Raw genomic sequence first — 24,410 nt, forward strand, 5'->3', positions numbered from 1 at the left:
TGCTAGTGGACCGGTTCTAAGCCACTACTGGTTTTCACCAGAGCCCGCCGCAAAGCGGGATGGTCTTGCTGCGGCGGTAGTGACCAGGTCGTATCCACTAGCAACGGCTCACCTCTCTGGCTGCTGAAGATAGGCGCGGTACAAGGGAGTAGGCAAAAGCAAGGTCGGACGTAGCAGAAGGTCGGGGCAGGCAGCAAGGATCGTAGTCAGGGGCAACGGCAGAAGGTCTGGAAACACAGGCAAGGAACACACAAGGAACGCTTTCACTGGCACTAAGGCAACAAGATCCGGCAAGGGAGTGCAGGGGAAGTGAGGTGATATAGGGAAGTGCACAGGTGAACACACTAATTGGAACCACTGCGCCAATCAGCGGCGCAGTGGCCCTTTAAATCGCAGAGACCCGGCGCGCGCGCGCCCTAGGGAGCGGGGCCGCGCGCGCCGGGACAGAACAGACGGAGAGCGAGTCAGGTAGGGGAGCCGGGGTGCGCATCGCGAGCGGGCGCTACCCGCATCGCGAATCGCATCCCGGCTGGCAGCGGAATCGCAGCGCCCCGGGTCAGAGGACGTGACCGGAGCGCTGCCGCGGGGAGAGTGAAGCGAGCGCTCCGGGGAGGAGCGGGGACCCGGAGCGCTCGGCGTAACACATGGATTCTGACTTTTCAAGGGCATTTCATCCTGCCTACATATTGTTTATTGCAGCTACACTGCAGGATGTAAGTGACCCCTTTGGTGTTGCATGTAATCAGGTCATTAATCTTCCATGAGAAAGAATTAACTGTGGACTTAATTTCTGTCACTTTCCTTGCTCCCTTTGTAATGTTGCAACTAGAACAGGTTCCACATCTAAAGAAGCCTTTCGTGGTTAGCTGAGAATCTGCATTTATATCCGTATCCGTTTTTTTTACTGAAGGTACCACAGAAATGCCCAAATTAGGGGCCTTGGTGTATACCACCTTGGGTTTAGTGGGAAGGAGGTCTCCGATTACCTTATCCTGTCTAATTAGATGCCAGTGTCTTTTGAAGATTTGTTCAATCCATTTGTAGTCCTTATTGAAAGGTAGTATGATTTTAGTTTGCTGCTCAATCTGTTGATCGGGGGTTATACGGGGTTCAAAGAAAGAGGTTCTTTCAAGTTCATTTACTTTACTTAAAGATTCTGTATTTCTATCATGGGGTAATTCTTTTCTAAAAATTGGGAAGTTAAAGTTATGGCTTCTTTTTGAAACTGAGATTCAGCAGTATAGTTTAAGACTAGCAGGATAATCTGGGGCAAATTTCAAACCCTTGTTCAATAGGGACTCCTGGGCAGGGGTTAATTCCACACTGCTCAAATTAATTATTGTAGACTGTGGGAGTTCTGCTGTGTCTTTCCTACCTTCTGTGGTGGTTGGCTGTATGTTTCTGCTCCGTCTAGTTCTCCTACGAACCCTCTTTTGCGGGGGCTTTGGGTTGAGTTGAGGATCGTTCCCTCTTTCTGTATCAATTGGTGACTCATTGATGCATGATTTATTTCTTGGGATCCCGTCATTATGTTCCCCTGTTGTAACCTGTACGTATTTGTGGTTTGTGAATACATTGGATTGATATCTTGTGGATGTGACCTGGTATTGTGTCGGGGGGGTTGTCTCCTGTTGTTGTATCGCGGGGGGGGGTTGATTTCTTTGAGAGTGATATGTTTGCTAATATGGGGGTAGTTGGGATATATTCCGTTATTCTGAATTGGGATATATTCCATTATTTTTGTACCTTGATTTTTTTCTGTGCAGAGCCGGGAATATCACCATCTGTTGTTGTATTCCACTTTCTCGCATATACATGTTTTTTATTTATGCACTGTCTTGTCTTCTACGGAAATAATAAAATTTGTGCATGTTTGGCACATACTCTTTTTTGAAATGACTCCGTTGTGCTCTCTTTGTTTTTTGTCATTTACATCCTGCAGTGAAGTTGCAATAAACAATATGTAGGCAGGACGGGGAAACGATGGGGACCGGCGCCGAAGATCCACTTACCGATCCGGGTGGGTGACGGAGATCGATGACGTGTGGCTGGATCCGACAGAAGCCGGTGAGTTGCCTAGCAACATCTGGAGGGTACAGTTTGAGACCATTATACAGTGGTCTCTAACTGTAGCCCTCCAGATGTTGCAAAACTACAACTCCCAGCATGCCCAGACAGCTGTTTGGGCATGCTGGAATATGTAGTTTAGCAACAGCTGGAGGGCTACAGTTTGAGACCACTATATAGTGGTCCCTAAACTGTAGCCCTCCAGATCTTGCAAAACTACAACTCCTAGCATGCCCTAACAACTGTTTGCTGTCTGGGCATGCTGGGATTTGTAGTTTTGCAACAGCTGGAGGACCACAGTTTGGAGATCACTTTGCAGTGTTCTCTAAAACTGTAGCCCTCCAGATGTTGCAAAACTGCAAATCCCAGCATGCCCAAACAGCAAACAGCTGTCTCGGCATGCTGGGAGGTGTAGTTGCGTACCTCCAGGTATTGCATAACTACATCTCCAAGCATGTCCTTCGACGATCAGGACATGCTGGGAGTTGTAGTTTTGCAACAGCTGGAGGCATACTGGTTGGAAAATACTGAGTAAGGTAACAGAACCTAACTGAAGGTTTTCCAACCAGTGTGTCTCCAGCTGTTGCAAAACTACAACTCCCAGCATGCACGGTCTGTCAGTGCATGCTGGGAGTTGTAGTTTTGAAACAGCTGGAGGTTTGCCCCCCCATGTGAACGTACAGGGTACATTCACACGGGCAGGTTTACAGTAAGTTTCCTGCTTCAAGTTTGGGCTGCGGCAAATTTTTCACCGCAGCGCAAACTCCTAGCGGGAAACTCACCGTTACACACAGTGCGAATGTACCCTAAAAACACTACACTACACAAACACATAATAAAGAGTAAAACACTACATATACACCCCCTTATACTGTCCCCCCCCAATAAAAAGGAAAAACGTATTGTATGGCAGTGTTTCCAAAACGGAGCCTCCAGCTGTTGCAAAACAACAACTCCCAGCATTTCCGGACAGCCACTGACTGTCCAGGCATGCTGGGAATTTAGCAAAAGCTGGAGGCACCCTGTTTGGGAATCACTGGTGTAGAATACCCCTATGTCCACCCCTATGCAATCCCTAATTTAGTCCTCAAATGCGCATGGAGCTCTCTCACTTCGGAGCCCTGTCGTATTTCAAGGAAACAGTTTAGGGCCACATATGGGGTATCTCCGTACTCGGGAGAAATTGCACTACAAATTTTGGGGGGCTTTTTCTCCTTTTACCCCTTATGAAAAGGAAAAGTTGGGGGCTACACCAGCTTGTTAGTGTAAAAAAAAAAAAAAAAATTACACTAACATGCTGGTGTTGCCCCATACTTTTTATTTTCACAAGCGTTAAAAGGAAAAAAAGACCCCCCAAATTTGTAATGCAATTTCTCCTGAGTACAGAAATACCCCATATGTGGGCGTAAAATGCTCTGCGGGTGCACAACAAGGCTCAGGAGTGAGAGCGCACCATGTACATTTGAGGCCTAAATTGGTGATTTGCATAGGGGTGTCCGATTTTACAGTGGTTCTGACATAAACGCAAAAAAATAAATACCCACATGTGATCCCATTTTGGAAACTACACCCCTCACGTAATGTAATAAGGGGTACAGTGAGCATTTACGCCCCACAGGTGTCTGGAAGATTTTTGGAACAGTGGTCCGTGAAAATGAAAAATGTAATTTTTAATTTGCACAGCCCACTGTTCCAAAGATCTGTCAAACGCCAGTGGGGTGTAAATACTCACTGCACCCCTTATTCAATTCTGTGAGCGGTGTAGTTTCCAAAATAGGGTCACATGTGGGGGGGGGGGTCAGGCCCAAGGACTGATTATTAAAATCCTATATGTGTATTATAAATTATAACTGTGTGTGACGGATCATCCAAGACCTGGGGGTGAGAGGTCATTCAGACTGTGGGTTTTTGTATTGCATTTTATTGGGGGGTCTGGCTGTTTGTTCACATCTCCTTTGAAGTCATGCACTCTAGTCCCATCATATAATCAAACAGATAAGATGGGATCAGAGGGGAGGGGGGAATGGAGTCTCCCTTCCAAAAAGGCAGATATATAATATTTAACAATGCTAGACTCAGTGTGTTCAATGCTGTGCAACAAGCTGACAAGACCATCCTAAGAACAGCTGGACTCTCACTGACAAGGACTGCTATACCATCATGCTGTAAGAACTTCATCTTTTGTTTTCTGAACTTGTCTTGCAAAACTCTTTTATAAATTTTTATACCTGTATGTCATTTGTTTCTGTATTTTTATATAGTCAGCACTGTGATACCTTTTATCAGATTAAATGTTTAATTAATCAGCTCTGGTCTTTGATCTCTAAATATAGGAGCTCACCTTTCTGAAGGCCGCTCTGGTGGAAACACGTTTATCTAAGGGTTCATTTGGTGACTTGCTGGGACTAATAATGGATACCCAGAGGCCTGGTGGCCTTAACCCTTGCACCATCGCACTCTCTCTAATGTTTTGGCTGGACCGATAGGGTGTGATCGTGACAGGGGGGTCCACTGTTCTGGCACCACGGGGGGCTTTGTAAACGCACATGGCCCCTGACTTCCATTCCAAAAAATGTTTTTCCCAAAAGCTCAATGGCGCTCCTTCTCTTCTGAGCATTGTAATGTGCCAGCAGAGCACTTGACGTCCACACATGGGGTATTTCCATACTCAGAAGAGATGGGGTTTCAAATTTTGGGGGGCATTTTGTCCTATTACCCCTTGTAAAAAATTTTAATTTGAGGGAAAACTAGCATTTTAGTGAAAAAAATAATAATTTACACATCCAACTTTCATGAAAAGTCGTCAAACACCTGTGGGGTGTTATGGCTCACTGGACCACTTGTTACGTGCCTTGATGGGTGTAGTTTCCAAAATAGTATGCCATGTGGTTTTTTTTGCTGTCCTGGAACCATAGTGGCTCCCTAAAAGGGAAATGCCCCCCCAAAAACCATTTCAGCTAATTTTGCTTTTCAAAAGCTAAATGTGACTCCTTCTCTTCTGAGCATTGTAGTTTGCCTGCAAAGCATTTTACCTCCTAACATGGGGTATTTCCATACTCAGAAGAGATGGAGTTACAAATTTTGGGGATCATTTTGTCCTATTATCCCTTGTAAAAAAATTTAATTTTAGGGAAAACTAGCATTTTAGTGAAAAAAAAATCGTTTTCACATCCAACTTTAACAAAAGGTCGTCAAACACCTGTGGGGTGTCAAGGCTCACTGGACCCCTTGTTACGTGCCTTGAGGGGTGTATTTTCCAAAATAGTATGCCACGTTGGTTTTTTGTTGCTGTTCTGGCACCATAGGGGCTTCCGAAATGTGGCATGCCCCCCAAAAACCATTTCAGAAAAACTTACTCTCCAAAATCCCACTGTCGCTCCTTCCCTTTTGAGCCCTCTACTGCGCCCGCGGAACACTTGACATACACATATGAGGTATTTTCTTACTCAAGAGAAATTGGGTTACACATTTTAGGAAGATTTCTCTCCTTTTACCCCTTGTAAAAATTCAATAACTGGGTCTACAAGAACATGCCAGTGTAAAAAATGAAGATTTTGAATTTTCTCCTTCAATTTGCTGCTATTCCTGTGAAACACCTAAAGGGTTAACAAACCTTTTGAATATCATTTTGAATACTTTGAGGGCTGCAGTTTTTATAATGGGGTCATATGTGGGGTATTTCTAATAAGAAGGCCTTTTAAATCCACTTCAAAACAGAACTGGTCCCTGAAAAATTTCGAATTTGAAAATTTTGTGAAAAATTGGAAGATTGCTGCTATACTTTGAAGCCCTCTGATATCTTCCAAAAGTAAAAACATGTCAACTTTATGATGGAAACATAAAGTAGACATATTGTATATGTGAATCAATACATAATGTATTTGGAATATTCATTTTCCTTATAAGCAGAGAGCTTCAAAGTTGAAAAAATGCAAAATTTTAAATTTTTTCATCAAGTTTTGGAATTTTTCACCAAGAAATCGGTATCGACAAAATTTTACCACTGACATAAAGTAGAATATGTCTCGAAAAACTATCTCGGAATCAGAATGAAAGGTAAAAGCATCCCAGAGTTATTAATGTTTAAAGTGACAGTGGTCAGATGTGCAAAAAATGGCCGTGTCCTACAGTGAAAATTGGCTGGGTCCTTAAGGGGTTAATCCCTGTCAAGAAACTTTCTTCTGCAAATCTGTAATATTTTTTCACCATTTGTCACCTTTATATTTCTTCTAATACTATTTAATTTATCCATACACTATAACTCACCTGCAATTATTTATGATTATCATTTGCACACCCAATCATTAAGTTGTCACCCTCTCCTACTTACATTCTCATTTTTATTTTATTACTATTTATATTTGTATTATTTTTTTTTTAATTTGCACTGAATCAATAATACTATTGTGTTGGAATTTTTTATGTTTGTATTTCATATGATACATATTGATTTGTATGATACCTATGGAGGGTTCAATAAGGAACCCTATGCCTTTAAGACACATTTTATATGCTTCCCCTTTCCTGCTTCATTTCTAACCCACACCAGTTTTTACTCATGTCTCATCGATCTGCTAGATGATTGGTCCAGTGAGATATATAATGGCACCAAGTCAATCTAACACTCACACACCAGTGAGGAAGGGGTTTAGATACCTCCTACAATACCCCGAAACATGTTTGGTGAAGAGTATATGCCCGGACGCAATATCGCTTTAACTACCACTATTACCAGACCCACATTCACACTGAGTGTTAATCCACCAGACTTCAAAATCGTTTTCCGGACCAGAAGGGGTTCATCACCATCTCCCTGACTGCCGGACATCTATTCCCACCTATCTGCTTCCATCTGTACCACCTGTGTTGGACTTTGTCACCGCTACCACAATTTTAAACATCCAAGGGAGCGACCAGCCTACGGTCAGCTGATCTGCAGTCAGCTGACCGCAACGACCTAAAGCTCGCCATCGTGCAGCCGCGAGGAACAATACAGAAACTGGCAAGTGCGCGGTTATCTGCAAGTTACATCGCCGCTGGCTAGAGCACCGGAGAAGAACTAGGCGCCCCGACGTGGAGTGGTGAGTGGCACTCAGTACCAAAACCATCATCCTCCCGAAGGCAATCCACACCATATTGGCAATCCATAAGGTGGAACTGTATTATCTATTTCACAGGACAATATATGCCCATATCATTGCATTACAGGTGGCTATATCTGCAGAAATTTTTACTACAAGTGGACATTCATTTTAGGTGATTTTTAGTGCAGGTGGATATTTACCATTTTACCATGCTAAAGTGGAACTCTAGTCCATCTTTTCTTGACAGGCAGATATCTATTATTGCCGGCATTCAAGAACACTGCCATGCAACCAATTTATTTTATGTAATACATGTATATGTATTTTATGCATATATTTTATGATACGCAAACAACATTCTATTGCATATTTTTATTAATTGTATCTTTTGCCATTATTGTGGTTTTATTATTGAGTCCGGATGCTTTAAACCGCAAGGGCCCTGCGGAGCATTTTTAGAATTTTTTATGTTATTTGTGCTATTTGTAACATTTTATGTCATTTTATTTATTCAACTTATGTGAGTGAATTTAACCGTTTTTTTCTATCTACTGCCGAAGTCCATCATATACTCTTTGTGTAGGACACTAACGACTGTGGTGACCAGTTTTTCTTTTGATACCTTTTTCCCTCCTTGGGTGAGAGGGTCACAGTTAACCTTGTGCCCTCTGTTGTAAGCTCCACTCTTTTTTCTTATTTTTAAAATAAAATACACCTACAGAATTTATGCTGCGTATTATTATTTTTTTGTTAAAAATGCCTGAAAATCTGCCACTGATTCTTCCTGTGTTTTTTTCTGTCATTTTTTCTTTTCTGTGAAAATTGCATTTTTTGACCCTTTCGCATGTATGGATAAGCATTTTTTAAAGACTTTTGTGGGTACGCATAAAGTAGCAAACACCCTTACCTAATCAACTTTCAGTTTTTACTTTGGAGTGGTTTGCTAATTTAGGAAGTGTGCATATTGCACGTAGGCATAAAAAAAAAAGTTGCTAATCCACCACTGCCTGCTGTCCCCTGGCTACTACAACCACCACCCAGTCTAATATCGCTGCTTTTCGTTGGCTACAACCATAACCATGTCTAATATCCATGCTATTTGCTGGCTACAACTATAACTAGTCCAACACTGCCTGCTGTCTGCTGGCTACTACCCTACCACCAGTCCACCACTCCCCTGCTTTCCTCTGGCTACTATAACTACCACTAGTCCATCACTTCCTGCTTTCTTCCGGCTACTATAACTTGCACTAGTCCACCACTGCCTGCTGTCCATTGGCTACTACAACTACCACCATCCCTGCTGTCCTCTGGCTAGTACAACTACCACTGGTCCAGTGGCGATGCTAGGGTTGGTTTCACCTGGTGTGGTAGAAAATGGTGTCGCCCCCTGACAACCCCCCCCCCCCTTACGTTTTTTTTTTTTTTAGCTTGTTGTGATCGACGCCAGTGGCACATTTCAGAAAATTATTTCCAGTATAATAATGAAACATACAAATTGCCACAGAATGGGAAAATGCTAGAGAAGTTTTTACCATTTAACTCTACAGCTCCTAGTATGACCTAAGTAGTGGTAAGGTTATGCTAGGTGTTGTTTTTTTACCCATCATTACTGCAGAAATTACAAGTGACTACAGCACTGATGGGACATAGTGAGGAGAATACACAATGATAGTGACTACAGGTGACGTCTTCTTTATAGTCTTTCCTAATCTAATTCAGCTGGTACATACCGCCAGGACTTGTTCCAGCTAAATCTTTCCTCTGCAGAAGTTGACACCCAGATGGCTCCTCACTATGTCAATTCTGATCGTCTATACGAAAACAATAAGTATTATAACCATGCCAGACACTATGCCCATGAATATAATACTAACACACACTGCATCCTCTGAATATAATACTATGACACACTTTTACTTCTTAATATAACCCTGCCAGACACTGTATTCTCTGAACATAATACTGCCACACACTACGCCTCTGAATATAATGCTGCCACACACTATACCCTCTGAATATAAACCTGCCACACACTATACCCTCTGAATATAATACTGACACACCCCATACTCTCTGAATTTAAAGAAAAACAGATAATTTCTCTTGCACTATCCACAGGTACTGGTGATAGTGCGGGAGACGCTGATTATAACGAGCCCTACCTAGCCCGGATCCACCCGGCCGTTCGCCCGTAATTGTAGTTTTATTCTATGTGTAAATCTTGCTGTAACTGGCATGGGCGGGGCTTCTGCAGGTTAACTGGCACTGACGTCAGTGCCGCTTATGAATATTCATCCCCCCTCCCTCCAGTTCTCCCTCTCTTTGCCGCTCCTAACTGGAGAGAGGGGATGAATATTCATAAGCGGCGCTGACGTCAGTGCCAGTTAACCTGCAGAAGCCCCACCCGTGCCAGTTACAGCAAGATTTACACATAGAATCCGGGCAAGGTAGGGCTAGTTTTCATCAGCGTCTCCCGCACTATCCACCAGTACTTGTGGATAGTGCGAAAAAAAATATCTGACAGATGTTGCCAAAGGCTGTCTGGGCATGCTGGGAGTTATAGTTTTGCAATATCTAGAGGGTCACAGTTTGGAGACCACTATTACAGTGGTGCCCAAACGGTAGCCCTCCAGATGTTGCCAAACTACAAATCTCAGCATGCCTAGACTGCCCAGGCATACTGGGAGTTGTAGTTCTTCAACATCTGTCCCTTCAGATTTTGCAATTTTCCAGAAAATTTTTAAAATTGCTGCTATACTTTGAAGCTCTCTCATTTTTTTAAAAAAAGTAAAAATATATCCATTTTATGATGCCAACATAAAGTAGACATATTGTATTTGTGAATCAATATAAAATGTATTTGGAATATCAATTTTCCTTACAAGCAGAGAGCTTCAACGTTAGAAATATGCTAAATTTTCAACATTTTCATGAAATTTGGGGATTTTTCACCAAGAAAGGATGCAAGTAACAACGAAAATTTACCACTGACATAAAGTAGAATATGTCACGAAAAAACAATCTCGGAATCAGAATAATCGGTTAAAGCATCTTAGCGTTATTAATGCTTAAATTGACGGTGGTCAGGATTGCGAAAAAGGGCTACGTCCTTAAGGTGAAAATGAGCTGCGTCCTTAAGGGGTTAATACTGACATATTGTACCTTCTAAATATAATACTACCACACACTGTGCTCTCTGAATATAGTACTGCCACACACTGCACCCTGTGATTATAATACTACCACACTGTGCCCTCTAAATATAATACTACCACACATTGTACCCTCTGAATATACTACTACTATACTACGCCCTTTGTATATAACCTTGTTTTACAGTGCACCCTCTGAATACAATACCGCAACATATTGTGGCCCATAAAAACTGTACCATCCCAGAATTTCCTTATAATATGCACCATACCTCTGAAATTCAAATCATTCTGTGCCCCTGACATATAGTAATAATGTCCCATCCTGTCCCCCACATAGTAATAATGCCCCCTGTCCTGTGCCCTCATATATAATGCCCACTGTCCTGTACCCCCACATAATAACGCCTCCTGTCCTTTGCCCCCTACATTATAATAAAGCCCCCATCCTTTTCCGCTACATAATCACAATGGCATGTGCCTCTCACATATAATGCCTCCGTTCTGTGCCCCTCATATATAAAGCCCCCGTTCTGTACCATTTACATATAATGCACCCCTGTCATGTGCACCTCACATATAATGCCCCCTGTTTTGTGCTCCTCACATAAAATCCCCCTGTCCTGTGCTCCTCACATATAATGCCCGGTCATGTGCACCTCACATATAATCCCCTCTGTCATGTGCCCGTCACATATAATCCCCTCTGTCATGTGCCCGTCACATATAATCCCCCTGTCTTGTGCCCTTCACATATAATACCCCCATTCTGTGCCCCTCACATATTATGCCCCAGTTCTGTGCCCCTCACATATAATCCCCCATTCTTTGCCACTCACACATAATGCCCCCATTCTGTACCCCTCACATATAATGCTCCCATTCTTTGCCCCCACATATAAAGCCCCATTCTGTACCCCTCACATATTAGTCCCTCGTTCTGTGCCCCTCACATATCATTCCCCCGTTTATTGCCCCTCACATATCATGTCCCCATTTCATGGCCCTCACATATAATGTCCCCAGTGCCATAGTGCACCAAACATAAAAAACAACAATTATACTCACCTAATCCACGTTCCCACAAGCAGTTCTCTTCCTCTCTTCATCCTTGCAGAGGGTGAGCCAAGGGGACGGGATCTCGGCAGGCGCAATGATGTTACATAATCGTGCCGGCCTACCGGGGATCGTGTCCCTGCGGCTCACAGGCTGTGTCAAGGTTGTCTGCTGAATAGGCCTTAAAATGTGCTTGACTGCCGCTGTATACTGCTGTGTGTCGACACAAGAAATAAATACCTGACAAAATGTTGGTATATGTCTCCTTCTCAGCAAACTGGCTAAGGAGCTGTCCCAAGTTGTTCTGTATATTATACAGAAGTACATTTGACGGGAGGTTAGTTATCACGTCAAAATCATCATGTTATATTTTGATTGGTTATTTGAGTATTGCCTCTGTATATATTAGCATATTAAGCATTCATTTCTTTCTTAGCCATAGGTCACTTATGTTGCCATCTCCCTATTCTACCAGAAAATTCTGGATGTATCTGTCCTTCTGTACAGTCTATATTTCTTCAAATGTTTTGTCTCTAACTTCTTCTCTATCTTGCTTCTTTTGGCCTCATCCCAAGGTGTTCATCTTAGTCACAAGCAAATGGCAAGCTGATATGTCTCATAAGGAAAATAATGTTTTTCTGCAGCATATTAGCATATATATATATTTTTTAAATATATATATATTTGTATATATTGATCAGTAATCAAAATCATAATGGTCATCCTTATCAGCTGCAAGCATGTGTGAGTGTAAATGGTGGAGTGGGAGCTGACAGCTCCCACTCCACCATTCTAGTGCACTGCCTTGCTGGGGTGACACCATCGCAGGAGTACTACCCGCTTGGTGGGGTCACCCCACTTGGGTGGTGTCACCTGGTGCACTCCGCCCCCCGCCCCCCATAGCTACGCGACTGCACTAGTCCATCACTTCCTGCTGTCCACTGGCTACAATTATCACTAGTCTACCACTGCCTGCTGTCTTTTGGTTATGACAACTACCACTGGCTACAACCACCACCAGTCAACGACCCCTGCTGATGCTACTACCAGACAGTTAGTCTATTAAAATTTTTTGTAAGCAGTCAGGGGAAAATAGTAAAGTAAAATTTTTCCACTGGACAATCCTTTTAAGGGAATGGATGGCGTGCAATACCAAAAAAGTTGATCAAACATTGGGTTGTTTATTTGGACTAAAGATGTCTTAGGGTGCATTCACACCACATTTTTGCTTTACGATTTCCGTATACGTTTTCCGGTTAAAAACGCATTGCACAAAAACTGATCGAACTGTATCAATACGAGTGTGACCGTATCCGTTTTAAAAATGCATACGGTTTGAAAAATAACATCAGTTTGTATACGTTTACATCCGTTTTTGATTAATAAAACCGGATCCTGTTATTGTTCCCAATAAAAAGTTATAATTAAAGTTTCCTTATTTTATTGAAAATTCCATAGAAAGGGGTGTGTGTTAGCCATCTTGTTTGCCTTTGTAGGTTTGAGTGAGATAGGAGAGCAGTGTGATTTTGTACCTTGTACTTTGTCTTACATTTTATAACCTTTTCAGCATGTTTTCTATGCCAATTTTGCGTGAAAGAGAGAGGGAGCGTAGAAGAAGGCGTTTGGCCCGTCATTACTGGGTTCACCCAGTTAATGATTTAAGGCCACAGCATGGAGCATTTCATATCTTGTATGCTCAGCTCCGTGGGTATCTTGATAAATTTCAGGACTACCTAAGAATGTCTCCTAGGACCTTTGATAATCTTCTAGATATAGTTCGGGAGGACATCACTTTTATGGATACGAGGTGGCTCCTTTCAATTTCTCCAGAACAACGTCTGGTCGTTACCCTCAGGTAAATTTTCATATAATATTATATACATTTTTTTGGGGGGGGGAAATATATAGGGGGAGATTTTTCATTGCTTTTAGAGCATTATTTTTTGTCTATGTTTAGGCACAGTTCAGGCGCAAGCAGCATATTTTTGTCTTTTCTGCGCCTTTTGATATAGACAGTTTTACTTTTCTTGCCTACCCGTAGTACTATTGTTTTTTGACCATGCAGTGGTAACAAGTTTATCATTTGCGACTTTTGTCAAAAGTCGCTATTTTGTGCGCAAATGTAAATTCTTTGGCACGAAGCTACACCACCTACCAGTAGGCGTGAGAATCACTTCTACCTTCCACAATTCAACCTTTATCCCCTTCCCGCAGAATCCCGTCTATAGACTGTGAATTGCACATGTTCTTTGCACATTCCGCCGTCTATAGACAGCATACAGTTTAACATGGCGATGCACGGCATCGAACAGAACAGGCAGAAGTCCCGCTGATACCAGCCCGATAGCCGATAACTTATACCGATATTCCGCTATAAGTTATGGGCTATTTCTCCCCCCCTCCCCCCTCAGAAGCCGCTGCAGATCAATGATTTAAAGTGCGTGCTTTAAATCAATGAACAGCTGGGGCTTTAGCGGGGCCAGAGACCACTGCCGCCTGCTTATCTCCCCCTGCCTGTCCTGTGGTCCTCCCTAGTCCAACCATCACCGCTGTCGCTGCCCCATTGCCTCCCCCATCCTTGTATTTATAATTACCTGTTCCCGGGGCCCGTGGTCTGCGTTTTACTTCTGGCTCTGGCGGCGTCCTGAGCTGTCACTGGGCACACTGACGGTGACATTGCGTTGAGGACGTCACTCGTCATTGCGCAGGACGACGCAGGAGCCAGAAGTAGCGCGGAACCAGGGCCCGGGGAACAGGTAATTATAAAACCGGGGATGGATGGGTGAGGCAATGGGGCAGCGGCATCATCAGAGAAGATCGTCACTAATCTTCGCTGCTGCTTCTAGGAGGTTGAAAAATACAACTAACAGCATGCACAGACAGCCTTAGGCTGTATGGACATGCTGGGAGTTATGCTGGGAGTTGTAGTTTTGCAACATCTGGAGGGCCACAGTTTGAAAACCACTACACAGTGGTCCCCAATCCGTTCTCCTCCAGTTGTTGCAAAACTACAACTCCCAGCATGCACAGACAGAACATGCATGCTGGTAGTTTTAGTTTTGCAACAGCTGGAAGCACACGGGTTGGGAAACACTGAGTTATGAAACAAACTCTGTGTTTTGCAACCAGTGTGCCTCCAGCTGTTGCCTAACTACAAGTCCCAGCATGCCCTTCTGTCACTGCATGCTGAGAATTGTAGTTTTGCAACAACTGGAGGTTTGCCCTGCTATGCGCTGACAAGTACTTGCCAGTGCATGGCCAGTATTTGTCGGCACTTTCTCATACCAAAGCTCAACCCGTGGCATACCCCTATGGGTACATGTACCACGGGTTGGGAACCCAGACCTCTGGTTGTTGGTCTGACCCCCTTTAGAAAAGGTGTACGTTAGACAACCTTTCACAATAAAGGAGAGCTGCACCTTATTCATCATTGTGCTGTGCATTATTGATGAATAAGGCGCATGCTAGTCAAAGTATAGACACCAAAAATGGTGGAAATTTGATCAACATAGACATTTATTGATAAATCTCCCCCATATTCTGTTTCGTATAGAAAGTGTAACTCCAGCTGTTTCTAAAGACTGTAGGACCATGCATATATGAACAATTAACCAATGTTAACCTATACTATTATTACCCTTCCATGTAGCATTTAGGGATATCATTTTTGATCTTTACACCCAAAAAGGATTTTTTCCCTAAGATTTATATATTTATTAAATAATTTTCCTTTTTAAAATTGTCCAAAAGACGCCAGTTCTCCTACTTTTCAAAAATGTTCTCCATGATGTATTTTTTACGGTATCAATTCATATATCAATTTTTTACATGATAGTTCTAGTCTCTGTGGTGCAAGTGGTTAGCACAATCAGTTTTAAAAACTGAAAGGTTGGTGGTTCAAATCCACCCAGAGACAATACTATCATGTACAATTTGGTATAGTATTGAACACATCAAATCCAATATGAGGGTCATTATGTGAAACATGTCATGACAAACCTGTCCTGCTAGCATTAAAAGATATTGATGAAATATGAAATATTATATTGCGATAGAGAAATATATATGTATGCAATATAGCAGTTCAAGTTTAATGTGCTGCAGTGTCCTCCTGCTTGTTTAGATTTAGCCTGGCAACATGTACCCTAATCCAGGTCCATGCAATAGTTGTGTATCATTACTTTTTAAATTATTTTAAATTTAATGTTTTTTATTTGTTATTCCTTAGATTCCTTGCTAGTGGCGAGTCCTATGCATCATTACACTTCCAATTTCGTATGGGAATATCCACTATCTCCCAAATTGTTCCTCACACCTGTGAGACTCTCTGGAACAAGTTGCAGCCCATCTATCTGCCCCAGCCTACAGAAAGTACCTGGCTGCAGTCTGCCAAAGGTTTTGAAAGAAATGCAAATTTTCCAAATTGCATAGGAGCCCTAGATGGAAAACATATCAGGATACACAAACCTGCCCACAGTGGATCCTTATATTACAACTACAAGCATTTCTTCTCCATAATTCTAATGGCTATATCTGATGCGAACTACAAATTCTTGGCCGTAGATATTGGAGCCTATGGCCAAAATAATGACTCCAGGGTCTTCAAAGAATCAAACATGGGAAAAGCCTTATATTCCCAGACATTTAATATCCCTGGTCCAAAACCCCTACCTGGCTCTGATGGACCTCCCCTTCCTCATGTTTTGGTAGGAGATGAGGCTTTTCAAATGAACCAAAATTTGATAAAGCCCTTTGCTGTTAGAGGCTTAACTGCTGAACGCTGAGTTTTCAACTACCGGCTGACCAGGGCAAGGAGATTTGTAGAGTGCTCCTTTGGACTTTTCACCAATAAGTCGAGGATCCTTACCACAACAATAAACCTGAAACCTGATAATGTGGACAAAATCATTAAAGGTTGTGTTGTGCTACATAATTATGTTCTCACAAAAGACCCATCCTATAGTACATTAATGGATGAAGTGGAAGCGTGTGAGCTCATTGGCCTGGAACCATCAAGTCATCGTGCGCCAGTGTCAGCTATGGAGGTCCGAAATAGCTTTCTAAGATATTTTAATTTGTCCCAAGGAGCTTTGCCATGGCAAGATAACCTTTCTTGGTAAGTTGTAGTATAGTTTAAATACCAATTTTTAATATTACAGTTTGTAAACATTATAACTAACTTACCATTTTTTCCCCATAGATACCCTTATGAGAAGACACATTCCAGTATTGAAATATTGTTTTTTGTGATTGCTTTTTGTGAAATTTGTTCATACCAAAAAAGACTAACAAAAAAAGTGCTTTTTCAACAATTCTTTTACTTTAAAAGAACATCAACAAAATATGTCTTTGTCTTCTTTTTTCAAAACATACAAAAACTCTGAAAATGTGTACATATAGCTATATAAAGACATATATACAAAAATTATTTAAAAGACAACTGTAGTGTTCGACTTTTATGTCCCCCTGTGCATGTGCACATTCCTCCTTTGGACCTGTACCGTGCTCACATTCCAGCACTGACATCCTCTACTTCCTGGGAACTTTGACACAACAGTGCCGTTGGTGTATCATCGGCCACAGTGATGTTCTGCCTTGGCCGGTGATAGGCTATGCACAGTGTCATGTAAGGAGCTCTGGCCAGCTTCTTACATGACATTGTGCACAGCCTATCACCGGCAAGGGCAGGACATCACTGCGGACGGTGATACCTTGACGGCACTCTTGTGTCAAAGTCCCCAGAAAGTAGAGGATGTCATCGCTGGAACACGAGCACGGTACAGGTCAAAAGGAGGAAAATATGTAGTTGACTTAAATTTTTTTGTTTTTTTCAGCACAGGCACAGGGGGACATAAAAGTCAACCACTTTTCAACAAAAATAAAAAATGTACTTATATTCGCCTATACACATGCCCTTCCTCTACTTCATAACTCTCCTCATACCTTTGGTAAGGATATGATCTTTGTCTGGGTTGCTGGGGGGAAGGGGAAGGGGAAGGTGGAGGAAGAGGTGCATTGGGGGGGAGGTTAAACACTCATGTGCCAGACGGATGACTCTACTCTTAAAAGTTAAAAGATTGTACACTATACTCAATTTGGAAAGATGCCTTATGCAATCATAAATTTTACAAATTTATAATCGCATAATTGTATAGTCTTCAAACTTTTTTGGGGTAATTATGATAACATTCTTGATAAACAAATCAATTCAAAAGAATTTTAAACTATATCTTAGAACTCATCCATAATATGAAAGCGGTACCTGTATAGGTTAAGTCTTTTTATAGAAATTATTATTTAAAAAAATAACCAATTTTAACATTGATTTGTAAATTTGGTAGGCAAAATAAATTTGAGAACATTTTTCAACGGCTGTCCATCTAAAAATTTGCTGAGTTTATCAAATCAAATAAGCAGATTGCTTTGATTTTGCAGAGGCCTAGTAAAATTAAAGACATCTGATTGGTTGCCATGGTAAATAGAGATGAGCAGTAAATTTTATTCGTCACGAAATTCTCGGCTCGGCAGTTGATGGCTTTAGTCTGCATAAATTAGTTCAGCTTTCAGGTGCTCCCATGGGCTGGAAAAGGTTGATACAGTCCTAGGAGTCTCTTTTCTAGGACTGTATCCACCTTTTCCAGCCCACCGGAGCACCTAAAAGCTGAACTAATTTATGCAGCATAAGTCATCAACTGCCGAGCCGAGAAGTTCATGACAAATCGAATTTACTGTAAGTTCGCTCATCTCTAGTGGTAATCTCTGCAAATTTTTGTTTAGACTGTGTTTGAGAAATCTTTTCAAATTTACCCACATGTAAAAGTCAAAAATAATTTAAACTTACGGTCTAGCTCTTGGACTTTGTGCAGAAATTGCAGCCGAACCGCATGCTTGTATTGGCATTTTTTGGTACCCGAACCACTTGGTTGTTGCCTATCCCTTAGAAACTTGAAATAACTATCACGGACAAGTTTTGCTAGATTTGGAACAAAAAAGGAAAAATTTATTATGATGAAGCATAATTAATTATATTTATAAATCAATTGCAACAATAGTTTTTTTTTATTTTACCTATGACCTCTTTGCGATTATCTCCGAAGCTATCATAGTTAGGAAATAATGTTTCATATATTTTGTTCCACCTCCTTCTATTAAAGACATTGTCTGAATGTCGAGGATGTTTTTTGTCCCACAGTGATGGTCTTTCCGGCACTAAGTTAATGACCTCCTCTGTTTCAAAATCTGTTGGATCGATCATTTGTTCCACGTGTTTAGATTTTTTTTTGGACTGAAAAAAAAACGGAAAAAAAAATGTTAAAAAATTTTCATCAAACTGGTGTAGCACTTTCTCAATATTAACATATTTTTTTTTATTTTAATCTATTTAAATCTAAAAGCTGGTTCCAAACCATATAATGTAACCGTTAGCCCAATTTAAAATTGGCTAGCGATCAATGTTTATAAAATGTCTGTTTTAAAATTAGAATATAGTATATTAACATTTTTTAAAAACCATTATCGTCCATTTAAACATCTTTTACTTTGTGACGGTCGAATAAAGAGGAAAATTAGAGCATGCACTATTTCTCACGTTAATCGCCCGTCAATAAATGAACTTTGCTAATGAAAAAAAAACACTGGTGGATTATTAAATTTTGGGTGCATGCAGTTGTTGAAATACTCCCAGCTTGCCGGGACAGACAATGTCTGTCCTCCAATATTAGGAGTTGTAGTATTTACTGCCAATTTTATTTGACAGACATTGTCTGTCCCGGCATTGATAAGTCATAATAAATTTGATAAAAAGTGAATTGAACTATACACAAGACAATTTTGAACTATCTTGCAAACACAATTCTCACAAAATAAATATAATTAAAATTGGATTTATTGGCACTTACTTTTCCATTTTTTATTTCAGTGGAACTTCTTTTTTTATTTTTTTGTTGAGAGCTTTCTCCCAAATCTTGACTTTACATTTAGTAAAAAAAAAAAATATATATATATATGTATATTTGAAAATGCAAAAAAAAAATTATTTTATAATCCCAAAGTCTATATAGAATTGATTATGCACCTGGCTTGTTTCAGGAATTCTATCAACATCCTGTGGTGTGCTGGTACGTCTGGTTGGCTATTTAAATGTAATTAAAAAAAATTAAGAATCAAAGTCAAAAACTATAATTTTTAATTATTTACACATAATATTTAAAAATGTTTAATTTTTAAATACTTACAGAAAATGTTGGACTTTCAGTCACTCTTTCAGGACTAGGTGTCTATAAAACAAAAAATTTCATAAATACGGTACTACTGCAAATATATTTAAAGAGGAAAAAATAAAAATAAAAATTTACCCCAGAGAAATCATCAGATTCTTGGCTCAACAATGGTGACAGCATTTTTCTGTAAAAAATTTTTTATAAAAATTTAGCATTTTTTGTTGATTAAAACAAAACAACATCATGTTTGAGAAAAAAAACTTTAAAAAAAGGAGAGACGTGAAATAATTGTTTAAAAAAATTAATTAATAAATAAAAAAGGCGGGAAAAAAATCGTTAAGCAAAAAAAAAATATGTACAACACTAGCACTATGGGTTTCAAAAACAAAAAATGTATGCAAGTTTATTTTAATTAAGAAATGTAATGCTCCAAATCAAAGCCTACCCATCTATAATGTACCTTAAAAACATGCATGCTGGATTGAAAAATCATAGTCATCACATAAATCCAGAGGTATATGTACTACAAATACCAGCAAATCCCTAAATATTTTGCATAAGCATGCTGGTTGAAGCAATTATACCAAAAAAAAAACTACAGATCCATAGAAACTACAGATCCCAGCATGCACATATAAACTTTACATTAAAAGTGTGCATGCTGGATAAAAAAAAATCAGTCATTACATAAATCCAGAGGTATATGTACTACAAATACCAGCAAGTCCCTAAATATTTTGCAAAAGCATGCTGGTTGAAGCAATTTTAGCATAACAACTACAGATCCATAGAAACTACAGATCCCAGCATGCACAAACTTTACATTAAAAGCGTGCATGCGGGATTAAAAAATCACTCATTACATAAATACAGAGATATATGTACTACAAATCCCAGCATGGCCATAAAAGTTTTGCATATTAAGCATGCTGGTTAAATGCAATTGAAATTAGACAAATCATTGATTTTCTGCAAGTGCATAATGTTCTATAAATAAATAATCTGTTTGCTGTTACGTTCTTCTTCTTCGGTTAGCAGCGCCCCGGTCAGACTCGCTGACCGGGAATGCTGCTCTGAGTCCCCCCGCGGGGATGCGATCCGCACGGCAGGACGTGTCTGCCTGTGGGTCGCATCCCGTTCTGCTCACCTGCCCCGTCCTCCTTCAGTCCCATCCCGGCGCGCGGCCCTGCTCTCTAGGGCGCGCGCGCCGGCTCTCTGAAATTTAAAGGGCCAGTGCACCACTAATTGGTGCCTGGCCCAATCAAGTGCAATCACCTCCATTTCATATATAAACATAATCCCCTTCCTGTCCTCGCTGGATCTTGTTGCCCTAGTGCCCTGAGAAAGCGTTTTGTGTATCCCAAGCCTGTGTATCCAGACCCTTGCCGTTGCCCCTGACTACGACGCTTTGCTGCCTGCCCTGACCTTCTGCTACGTCCAACCTCACTGACACAGAGGATCCACCTCCAGTGTCCTCTCTGCATTCCAGTGCGGATCCTGACAGTAGATCCGGCCATGGATCCCTCTGAGGTCCCGCTGCCTAGTGTCGCTGACCTAACTACCGTGGTCGCCCAGCAATCACAGCAGATTGTGCAACAAGGACAGCAGCTGACTCAACTGACCGTTATGCTGCAACAGCTTCTGCTGCAACTACATCAACCATCTCCTCCGCCAGCTCCTGCATCTCCTCCGCAGCGAGTGGCGGCTCCCAGCTTCCGCCTGTCTCTACCGGACAAGTTTGATGGGGACTCTAAACAGTGGCGTGGATTCCTGTCCCAGTGTTCCCTACACCTCGAGATGATGTCAGACCAATTCGGTCTAAGGTGGCTTTCGTGGTCAGTCTCCTGTCTGGAAAGGCCTTGTCATGGGCCACACCGTTTTGGGACGGCAACGATCCCGCCACCGCTACTATCCAGTCCTTCTTCTCTGAAGTACGTAGTGTTTTTGAGGAGCCAGCCCGGGCTTCCTCAGCCGAGACTGCTTTGCTGAACCTCGTGGAAGGGAGTTCTTCTGTGGGTGAATACGCCATCCAGTTCCGCACCCGCGCCTCAGAGCTATCCTGGAATAATGAGGCCCTCTGCGCGACCTTCAAGAAAGGCTTATCCAGTAACATCAAAGACGTCCTGGCCACATGAGAAATTCCTGCTAATCTGTCAGAACTAATCCATTTGGCCACCCACATCGACATGCGTTTCTCGGAAAGACGCCAGCAACTTCGTCAGGAAAAGGATCTTGTTCGCACCAAGCGTTTTTTCTCCTAGGCTCCTCTCTTCCAACATCCTTTGCAATCTGTTCCTGTGCCTTCCGCCGAGGAGGCTATGCAAGTGGATCGGTCTCGACTGACCCTACAAGAGAGGACTCGCCGCCGAAACGAGAATTTGTGCCTGTACTGTGCTAATACCGTTTTTCCTAAAAGACTGTCCTATCCACCCTCCGCATCAGGAGAAACGCACGCACCTAGTTCACAAGGGTGAAACGACACTTGGTGTGAATTCTGCCTCTCCACGTCTGACTGTACCTGTGCGGATTTCTCCTTCCGCCAACTCCTCCTTCTCAGCAGTGGCCTTCTTGGACTCAGGTTCTGCAGGAAACTTTATCTTGGCCTCTTTTGTTAATAGGTTCAGTATTCCAGTAACCCGTCTCGTCAAGCCGCTCTTTATCTCTTCAGTAAACGGAGAGAAATTGGACTGCACTGTGCGCTACCGCACTGAACCCCTGCCCATGAGCATTGGACTTCACCACGAAAAAATAGAATTTTTCGTTCTGCCTAACTGCACCTCTGAAGTTCTACTCGGCTTACTGTGGCTCCAGCGTTATGCTCCTACCCTCGACTGGACCACCGGGGAGATCAAAAGTTGGGGTCCTTCTTGTCACAAGCGATGTCTCACATCTGCTTCCACTAGTCAAACCCCTGAGGCTTCTTCTTTACCAGGCCTTCCCAAGGCTTACCAGGACTATTCAGATGTATTCTGCAAAAAGCAAGCAGAGGTCTTACCTCCACATAGACCTTATGATTGTCCTATTGACCTTCTTCCTGGTACCACTCCGCCCTGTGGCAGTATATACTCTCTCTCAGCCCCAGAGACTCAAGCCATGATGGAGTATATCCAGGAGAACCTAAAGAGAGGTTTTATTCGAAAATCCTCATCCCCTGCTGGAGCGGGGTTCTTCTTTGTTTCTAAAAAGGATGGATCCTTACGCCCATTTATTGACTACCGCGGTTTAAACAAGATTACCCTCAAAAACCGCTATCCCCTGCCTTTGATCTCCGAACTCTTTGACCGTCTACGCGGAGCAAGTATCTTCACCAAACTGGACTTAAGGGGCGCGTATAATCTTATTCGCATCCGTAAAGGTGATGAGTGGAAAACCGCTTTCAATACCAGAGATGGACATTTTGAATATCTAGTTATGCCCTTTGGGCTCTGCAACGCCCCTGCAGTCTTCCAGGACTTTGTTAATGAGATCTTTCAGGACTTATTGTATACCTGTGTTGTGGTCTACTTGGATGACATCTTGATTTTTTCCTCTAACTTAGAGGAACACCGTCATCATGTCCGTCAAGTGCTCCAAAGACTCTGTGAAAACCACCTGTACGCTAAATTTGAAAAATGTCTCTTTGAATGCAACAGTCTTCCTTTCCTAGGTTACCTAGTCACTGGCCAAGGGCTTCAAATGGATCCAGATAAACTGTCGGCGGTTTTGGATTGGCCACGCCCTTCTGGACTCCGTGCTATCCAACGCTTCCTGGGATTCGCCAACTATTATCGACAGTTTATTCCCCACTTCTCCACCATTCTGGCCCCTATTGTGGCTCTGACCAGGAAGAATGTTAATCCAAAGTCATGGCTTCCACAAGCGGATGAGGCCTTCAATCATCTCAAAGCTGCCTTCGCCTCTGCACCAGTTCTGTCCAGACCTGATCCGTTGAACTCATTCTTCCTGGAAGTAGACGCTTCCTCAGTCAGAGCCGGAGCCATACTTCTGCAAAAAAAACGCTACCGGACGTAACATTACTTGTAGTTTTTTCTCAATGACTTTCTCTCTGGCAGAAAAGAACTACTCTATTGGAGATCGTGAACTTCTGGCCATCAAGTTACCACTCGAGGAGTGGAGACATCTATTGGAGGGTTCAAAACACCCCATTGTCATTTACACTGACCACAAGAATTTGTCTTACCTCCAGTCCGCTCAGCATCTGAATCCTCGCCAGGCTAGATGGTCGTTGTTTTTTGCCCGCTTCAACCTCGAGATACACTTCCGTCCCGCTGACAAGAATGTCAGAGCCGACGCCCTTTCTCATTCCTCTGATGCCTCCGAGTCTGAAGCCCCTCTGCAGCTTAACATACCACCTGAGTGCCTGGTCTCCTCTGCTCCAGCCTCACTGGGGCAAACCCCCCTGGAAAGACTTTTGTTCCTCCACGCCTTCGCCTCAGGATCCTCAAATGGGGGCATTCTTCTCACCTGGCTGGTCATGCTGGCATTAAAAAGTTCATTCAGCTAATCTCCCGTCTGTATTGGTGGCCTACACTGGAGGTTGACGTTACTGATTTTGTTCGGGCTTGTACTGTTTGTGCCCAGGATAAAACCCCTCGCCAGAAGCCCGCTGGACTCCTCCATCCTTTGCCTGTCCCTGAGCAACCATGGTCCCAAATTGCCATGGATTTCATTACAGATCTTCCCGTATCCCATGGCAACACCGTTATCTGGGTGGTCGTTGATCGTTTTCCCAAAATGGCTCACTTCATTCCGCTTCCAGGCCTTCCTTCTGCGCCACAGTTGGCGAAGCAATTTTTTCTGCAGATTTTTCGTCTTCACGGGCTTCCCAC

At 42.2% G+C, this 24,410-nt stretch overlaps 1 protein-coding gene and 1 non-coding gene across 12 annotated transcripts in view; one reads left to right on the forward strand and one right to left on the reverse strand.

The window, feature by feature from the left end:
- Positions 1–24,410, reverse strand: part of LOC130362415 (uncharacterized) — a 149,319-nt gene that overhangs the window by 84,016 nt on the left and 40,893 nt on the right. For 6 of the 11 annotated variants that reach the window (XM_056566844.1, XM_056566842.1, XM_056566843.1 and 3 more), the window contains 5 exons: positions 19,717–19,765; positions 19,597–19,638; positions 19,437–19,493; positions 18,431–18,647; positions 18,204–18,335 (listed from right to left, as the gene is read on the reverse strand). In XM_056566844.1, the coding sequence (XP_056422819.1) occupies positions 18,204–18,335; positions 18,431–18,647; positions 19,437–19,493; positions 19,597–19,638; positions 19,717–19,761 (493 nt within the window). In that variant the 5' untranslated portion in view covers positions 19,762–19,765. Of the gene's footprint in view, positions 1–18,203; positions 18,336–18,430; positions 18,648–19,260; positions 19,331–19,436; positions 19,494–19,596; positions 19,639–19,716; positions 19,766–24,410 lie in introns of all 11 variants that reach the window. The other 5 variants (XM_056566847.1, XM_056566849.1, XM_056566850.1 and 2 more) reach the window with 3 other exon arrangements.
- TRNAL-UAA (transfer RNA leucine (anticodon UAA)) lies at positions 15,203–15,278 on the forward strand. Its single transcript has one exon. It is a non-coding gene; the product is annotated as a tRNA-Leu (tRNA).

The sequence above is a fragment of the Hyla sarda genome, chromosome 3 (genome assembly GCF_029499605.1).
Source record: "Hyla sarda isolate aHylSar1 chromosome 3, aHylSar1.hap1, whole genome shotgun sequence".
In the NCBI taxonomy this organism is placed as follows: Eukaryota; Metazoa; Chordata; class Amphibia; order Anura; family Hylidae; genus Hyla; species Hyla sarda.